The following is an 8,454-nucleotide window of genomic DNA, read 5'->3' as shown; positions in this document are numbered from 1 at the left end:
TTCATGGTCCGTGTGGCATTGCAAATAAGAACTGTCCATGCATGATTGACGGAAAGTGTTCAAAAATTTCCCAAAAAAATTCCATGAATTCACATCAATTGACGGTGATGGTTATCCCGTATACAGAAGACGAAATAATGGTTTCTTTGTTGAGAAGTCAAGTGTGATGTTAGATAATACAAGCGTTGTGCCGTATAACAAAACACTCTTAAAAAGATATCAAGCACACATCAACGTTGAGTGGTGCAATCAATCCGATTCCATCAAATATTTGTTTAAATATATAAATAAAGGCCATGATAGAGCATCGGTTTGTTTTGTACCAACCAATCAAGAAAATCACAATCAAGAAAACATTGATGAAATCAAAGACTACTATAGTTGTAGATATATATCTGCATGTGAAGCATCATGGAGGATTTTTTCATATGATATACATTATAGGACTCCCTCAGTGATTAGGATTCCTTTTCATCTACCTGGCCAACAGTAGGTTATTTATGAGTCGTTTGATGATCTTGATGACATATTAGATAAACCTTCTGTTGCTTCCTCAATGTTTTCAGAGTGGTTCAAATGCAATCAAAATTATCCACAAGCACGTACTTTAAGTTATGTTGAATTTCCTACAAAGTTTGTTTGGAAAGCTGACAAACGTTATTGGAAACCAAGGAAAAAAGGATTTTCCATTGGCAGAATTCATGCAGTTTCTCCTTCTCTTGGTGAAGCTTATTATTTAAGAATTTTGTTGAACAAGGTAAAAGGTCCAACAACATTTGCTCAAATTCGGACAGTCAACTCTGTTGAATATCCAACATTTAGAGATGCATGTTATGCATGTGGCCTTTTGGATGATGACAATGAATACGTTGAAGCAATTGTTGAAGCAAGTTTTACTGGCACTGGTTATTACTTAAGAAGTTTATTTTGCACATTGCTAATGTCGGAGAGCATGTCTAGACCTGAATTTGTTTGGGAAAGTACGTGGAGTTATTTGTCAGATGATATTTTATACAAACAGTGTATTGTTTTAAAGCATCCAGGTTTTATAATTTTTATCATGATTTAATTTCCTGTTTTATTATCTCTATTTAAAAATCTATATTTAATTTCTTTTTTGTATAACACAAATTTTTAAAATGTACAGGTTTAGAACTTAATGAAGAACAATTCAAAAACCTTACATTGTTTGAGATAGAAAAGTTTCTATTAAGAAATAATTCTACTCTAAAAAAGTTTTCTACCATGCCTTTTCCTAATCAAGATTCTATCTCTTCTGCAAATAATCTTTTACTTAGTGAAGAACTAGCTTATGACAATGTGATGTTAGCTCAATAGTTTGAACAACTGTTTTCTTCATTTACTGATGAGCAACATTCTGTATATGAAGAAATCATTGAAGCGGTTGATAAGAATAAAGGTGGGGTATTTTTTGTTTATGGTATGGTGGTACTGGAAAAACTTATCTTTGGAAGACCTTATGTGCATCTATAAGATCTCAAGGAAAAATTGTTTTAAGTGTTGCTTCAAGTGGAATCGCATCACTTTTGTTATCCGGAGGTAGGACTGCACACTCCAGGTTTCACATCCCAATTAATTTGGTTGAGGATTCATTTTGTTACATAAAGCCAGATAGCGACCTTGCATGTTTATTAAGAGAAACCTCACTAATTATATGGGATGAAGCACCGATGGTACACAAGCATGGGTTTGAAGCTTTGGATAGATCATTAAAAGATATTTTAACATCCGCATCAGGAGCTTCTTCAAATTTACCATTTGGTGGAAAGGTGATTGTTTTTTGAGGAGACTTTAGACAAATATTACCGGTTGTCCCAGGTGGAAGTAGACAACAAATTGTCAATTCATGTTTAACTTCTTCTTACATTTGGAGAAATTGCAAAGTCCTTAAGTTGACAAAAAATCTGAGGTTAAGTACCTCAATCCATTCAACTGAAATTGAACAAACTAAATTGTTTGCACAATGGCTTTTGGATATAGGCGAAGGTAATGTTGGTGGTACCAATGATGGTGAAGCACAAATAGAAATACCACAAGATCTTCTTATCAAACATTCATCTGATCCAGTTTCTGAATTAATAGACTTTGTCTATCCCTCCATTTTACAAAATTTCCAAAAACAAAATTATTTTTATGAAAGAGCAATACTTGCTCCAAAAAATGATATTGTTCAAGAAATTGATGATCGTTTGCTGTCAATATTTCCTGGAGAAGAAAGGAAATATCTAAGTTCTAATAGTGTATGTCCTACCGACATGATTAATGAGAATTTAGATGAAAGTTTATGCTCTCCAGACATTCTTAATGGAATTAAAGCATCAGGTTTGCCAAACCACAAATTGGTGTTAAAGGTAGGAGTTCCTGTTATGCTACTAAGAAATATTGATCAGAAAAGTGGATTGTGTAACGGTACTCGGTTAAAGGTGGTCTCATTGGGAAAACGTATTATACAAGTGGAGATTATATCAGGTAGTAATATTGGAGATAGGCATTATATTCCAAGAATTACTTTAATACCTACCGACAAAAAAATTCACATTAAGCTACAAAGAAGACAATATCCGCTTGCTTTATGTTTCGCAATGACCATAAACAAAAGTCAAGGGCAATCACTATCAAGAGTTGGATTATATTTGAAAAAGCCCGTTTTTACACATGGTCAACTGTATGTTGCATTATTAAGAGTTACAAGACGAGACGGACTTAAAGTTCTAATTCTAGATAGTGATGGCAATCCTTCAAATGAAACATCAAATGTTGTATATAAAGAAGTATTTCGAAGTTTGTAAGTACTTTTCAAAAGTTTATCAACATTCATGTTTTTAAACAATTATGGTCAATTATATTGCATCTCATAATGTTTACATATATTCCACAATCATAATCGTTGAATTTAATCAATATAATAAAAAGCCTTTACTTCAAGCAATATAATTAAAAGTAGTCCATCATTATAGTACTAAGTTATAAACATTCTAAATTAGCAAAAAGTCTTACATAAAGCCATACATATTCTAAGTTAAAACATTGCTTCAAATATTGTTTAAAAACTATCATAAACCATAATTAAAAGCTCAAAGTCATGATTACCAAACATAAAACATAAAAACCAAATTGTCTTAATTGTTCACAACATTATTTATGATTATTTTCCCCTTGATTTTGTTAAAAGCAAACAAACATCTGTCACCAACATTCAAGTCAAAAGTCGTTAACATACCTTTGAAGTCGTGCACACGGTATCTCGGGTTTTTGTATGGACTTTCCACACGAAGTTCACTTTTAAATTCCACACCGTCGTTGTTTCTGATGATGACATTCCTTGCTTGATTCAACTTTGATTTGCTTGCAAAACGATTTGGTAAACGCTGCCAAAAAAAATTAAAACATTATATTTTATGAAAGTTATATTTGGAGTATACAATTAAAACTATCACCAATTGTTAGAGAATTACCAAACGATCAACAATTGTTTTCTCGAATTGTAGATCATCATCATCATCCACATTAATCGCATCATGATTTTCTTCATCACCATTTGTACTGTCATCAACTTCAACATGAACCTCATTAATCCCACCAACAATTTCTTCATCACCATTGTTACATGTATCAACATCAACAACATCAACATCAACATCAACAAAATGCTGGTCATCAACATCAACATTATTTTCAGACTCTTGATTCATTCCCACTGAAGTTACTTCAAAATCAGCATTATTCTCATCAAGATTATTATGAGAATCATCTTCAATAGATTCAAGATCAAGATCTATAATTTCTCGAACATTTTCCGAACATTTAAATGGCGTCAACCTACATTCCAAACCATCTCCATTGAAAGTTGTCAATTTAAAAACATCTCTACCATCATAATCAAATACCATATGCTGTTTCGTGTTCAGTTTTAAAGCTTCCAACTACTTTTACCCAACCCTTTATAAAAAAATAAGCTCCTCCTATTTCAAGAATTTTGACTTTACAATCATTCATGTCATCAGCACGTATCGTAAAATATCCCATAGAGATATTTTGTAGGTCTTCAAATCGCCGAATAAAGAAAATTGGCACCTCCTTTTTTATTCAAAAACATTAAAAACTATTTTAAAATTTTCTATACTCAAACTATTAATTGAAAGTCACAATTAGAATACATACCACATAATCAATGTCAACATGGAACAGCGCCTTGTAGAATGATTTGCCGTCAGCAGTAACACGAGTGTCATTGAAATGTTGAATTATGAAACATGAATTTCCATCATGCTCAAAGACCAATAAATCGTGATAAGCTAACTTCAAACCATAAGCCACGTTTTCCGATCCTTTAGTTATCCTATAACAATTCTTCACATATTTGATTGAAACTGTCCATTTGGATCCACTTTTTGTTCTAATAGTAGTAGAACCAAGTGGATAATTGAATTTTAAAAATAACTCTTCGTAGGGTAACGGTAGCGTCTGAAATAAATACAAATTCAAAACCCTTTTACATTAATATACTTATTATTTACTGATACTATTTAAAAACTACAAAGCTTACCATAGAAATTGCATTAGGGTGTCTTATAATCTTAATAAACCTTGGACCCATCTGACCTGTGAATGATTATAACAGTCAATTTTTGTATTACAGCTTATGTTATCATTCAAACATATCAATAAATAAACACTAACACAATGTCAAAAATTATACAAACATTATTTCATTAGGATTATATTTCTTTTCAAAAGCCCTAATTTTATTTATCAAAATACACATACAGAATTTTTCATTGAATTTTTTTATGCAATCTACATAAACATAAAGATAACTTATATTAAAACATTAAACTTAAAAGATTATTTTAATCATCACCGTCTTTAATAAAAACTTTCACAGTTTCACTTATTTTAACCTTAATCAACACAATACTTAGTATGTGAAAAGTAACTCACCAAATATAGAAGATCTTAACAACACGATAACTGATTCTTTGATTTCAGCCGTATATACTTTCGTTGTGGAAGATGGAAGATTGAAGATGGAAGAGTGAGGATAGAAGATGAAAATGAGTTAATGTAAAGATATTAGGTTAAACAGTGTTTTATTGGGATTCAAAGTTATATAGATAATTATATTGTTCATTTTTTTTCTTTTATTTTTATAATACAATTAGTATGACTTTTTTTTAACAAAAAATTCTTAAATTTTTAATTTTTATAAACATTAATTCATTTTTTCTTTTACAATCTTATAGAAGATTAATTATTTATAAAATTGATATGAAATTTACAATTTACTAATATAAATATCATTAATGAAATTTTTATGTATAGTTGATCCCCTTCATTTTTTATGAAAAATATTTATAAAGAAATTAAGTGTACTAATTATCATGTAATTTTGTAAATGACACTCTATTAAACTTTGTAGTGAAATAATTCAAAGGCAAAAATGGATGATTTGATACTCGATACAAACATCAAACCCTCTATAATAATGTCTTTAGAAGTTAGTAAATGAAAACTAGAATCTATATATATTAACACAATATATTTTAATTGAATTTATTGTTATATTTGAAGTTGATTTTTATAAATTTCACACATTTTATTATATATTGTTATTAATATGTTTACGAAAATACATTTTCTCAGCCCGTGTAGAACACGGGCACGTAACCTAGTATAATATATATTAATTTGAATTCGAACCAAATAAAAAATAATAAATTCGTATTCGATTACTGTACTCGAATACGACCAAATTCTAAGCTTAATAATCGAATTTCGAATCCAAATCAAATTATTAAAACCCCTACCCAAGCGGCAATAAACGTAAAATTTCTTTAACATTACTTAGGGAACCCATACCGTACCTGCGTGCCGATAGATCTGGCATGATTCACGATACGCTGGTACGATCTCATCCCTAAACATTACCATGAAGCTATATAAAATGGACAGACACATATATAGATGGAAGAAGTGAAACCAAATTACATGGAAAAAAAAAAGATAAACCTATTGCATTGCTTTGTTGGATGCTAGCTTAATGTTGTAACTGAAGTGAAGACAGTTGCTGTGAGATTGAAATGATCGGAGTTATAGAAAGTTGAGGAATAAAAACAAAGGAATATGTGTCGTTTGAGGATTGGAGTATTTGCATGTACCATAGTACTTTGGTCGTCCTTTGTTTGCTTTTGTTGGGTGTAATAAATAATTGCGCCAATGAGTTTGTGATGGAGTGGCAAGGAAAAGAGAATTGGTATTTTAAGTGACACGAGTTTGATTCCTGTTCTCATCATTTAGTTTTAGTTTCGGTGGGACTAGGTGATGATGGAAGACTAGCGAGTAGGTGACATTAATTAGTTTGATCCTTGAATTGATTGAGTTTTATCTCACTTCACTGTCGTGCATTCTGACGAGTGTTCACCAATGCCATGCGGTTTTGTTCGTTGAGTAAATAAGTATTTGATCGACTCACTTAATCCGATTCGTTTAGCCCAGCCTATTTTGACCACTTTTTTTTTACCGTACTTAATTTGTAATGTTATGCCCTCTTGAGCTGTCACAAAAGCTTTTGGATATGACTCTGGTTTTGTTTACACGATAAATACTTTGTCATAGCAAATGTCATGTCTCAAGTACTATCAACGTGCTTTGAAACTAACTCCACAATTAATCGTTTTCATGTAAGGATACCATAAAGATAGGTGACCGCTCACGAAGTCTTCACACTATCAACTAAAAAGAAAACATGTGATCTTCGTGAGAGAGAAACGAAGAATATTAGTACTAGAGGAGGCAAATGTTAAGCTACCAAACTAAGGTTATTCATGCTATAAGCATTTTATTTCATTTCCGGTCTTAAAAGGTTTTTGCGAGTTTGGTAAGATAGATATTAAAACTGTAACTACTGAAATCGACGATGGTTACTATCTGCTTAAATCAACTTGTTAGTATAAAATTAAACTCGATACTTTCCTTGCTAGTGGAATGAATCAAGATTTACTATGTGTTAGAATTTTCTTTGAAAGGAGATATGCGAAAATGTAGTTCGCTTTAAAATCTTTCCATGTGAACACTATGTCACCATTTAAAAAAGTAAACAATAAATGAGTATCCAAAACCATAACTTAGTTTCGGCGAGACCAAGTGATGACGGAATACTAGACGAGTATGTGACATTCATTAGTTTGATCCTTGAATTGATCGGATCTTATCTCACCACGCCGTCGTGCCTTCGGGCAAGTGTTCACCGATGCCAAGCGGTTTTGTTTGTCAAGTAAATAAGTATTTGATCGACTCACTTAATCCGATTCGTTTTGGCCCGGCCTATTTTGACCACTTTTTTTACCTTACTTAATTTGTGATTTTGTGCCCTCTTGGCCCGTCACGAAAGTTTCTGGATATGACTCTGGTTCTATTTACATAAGAGATACTTTGTCATAGAAAATGTCATGTCTTAAAATATTATTAACGCGCTTTGAAACTAACTCCACAATTAATCGTGTTCATGTGAGAATACCACAAAGATAGGTGATCTCTCATGAATTCTCCACACTATCAACAAAAAACAAAACATGTGATCTTCGTGAGAGCGAAACGACAATGTTAGTACTAGAGGAGGCGAATGTTAAGCTACCAAACTAAGGTTATTCAATATTCATTGGCTATAAACACTAGTTTATTTTTTCATTTTATTTTTTGCTATAAGCATTTTATTTCCTTTTTGTAGGGTTTTCTTTCCGGTCTTATAAGGTTTTGACGAGTTTGGTATGATACATATTAAAACTGTAACTATTGAAATCGACGATGGTTAGTTGGCTACTACCTGCTTAAATCAGCTTGTTAATATGAAATCCAACACGATACTTTCCTTTGCTAGTGGAATGAATCAAGATTTACTATGTGTTAGAATTTTCTTTGAAAGGAGATACGCAAAAATGTATTTCGCTTCAAAATCTTTCCATGTGAACACTATGTCACAGTTTAGAAAGTAAACAACAAATGAGTATCTAAAACCATAACTTAAAGCATCCACAATAACAAACCGACACATCAACGTCATATCAGATTTCAAACTTTTTTCAAAAATCCTAACTTTCTGCCACAACAACAAACCTTTACAAACCTCATTAAAATATTATTAATACCTTATATATAATATATATGTATATATCCATGTGAGAGGGTGGGAAAATAGACCCACCATCCCTTGTTTGTTGCAAGTTTGCAGATTCAAACTACACCAATCAAACTTTAGCTCTACATCAATACCATATGCTTGCATCATCAGTTTGCCATTACCATGTGTATTCAAACTTTTAATCCAAGACCTAGATGTAGATGCTCTTAGTTTGAATCATTTATAAAATCATTAGGGTTCCAACCCATGATTATCGCGTGTCGTGAGGCAAAGCCCACGAGTTGGAGCAGGAATAC

The 8,454-nt window shown here is 31.8% G+C and overlaps 1 protein-coding gene across 1 annotated transcript; it reads left to right on the top strand.

Moving 5' to 3' along the window:
- The first annotated feature begins 556 nt into the window (after positions 1 to 556).
- Positions 557 to 2,810, top strand: LOC143533156 (uncharacterized). Its single transcript, XM_077028014.1, has 3 exons — positions 557 to 980; positions 1,148 to 1,325; positions 1,895 to 2,810. Exons 1-3 carry the CDS (start codon positions 557 to 559, stop codon positions 2,808 to 2,810), a joined length of 1,518 nt encoding a protein of 505 aa, XP_076884129.1.
- Positions 2,811 to 8,454: the final 5,644 nt, after the last annotated feature.

The sequence above is a fragment of the Bidens hawaiensis genome, unplaced genomic scaffold (genome assembly GCF_021521415.1).
Source record: "Bidens hawaiensis isolate Kalapana, Puna unplaced genomic scaffold, B.hawaiensis_p1.1 tig00009621_1, whole genome shotgun sequence".
NCBI classification, from domain to species: domain Eukaryota; kingdom Viridiplantae; phylum Streptophyta; class Magnoliopsida; order Asterales; family Asteraceae; genus Bidens; species Bidens hawaiensis.
This window is presented reverse-complemented; position numbering and strand designations above follow the sequence as displayed.

Coding starts and splice junctions, on each gene's coding strand:
- LOC143533156 (XM_077028014.1), top strand. CDS start 557: ATGTTTTCAGAGTGGTTCAAATGCAATCAAAATTATCCACAAGCACGT. Junction 981..1,147: donor ACCTGAATTTGTTTGGGAAA/GTACGTGGAGTT, acceptor TAAAATGTACAG/GTTTAGAACTTAATGAAGAA. Junction 1,326..1,894: donor CTAGCTTATGACAATGTGAT/GTTAGCTCAATA, acceptor TTACATTTGGAG/AAATTGCAAAGTCCTTAAGT.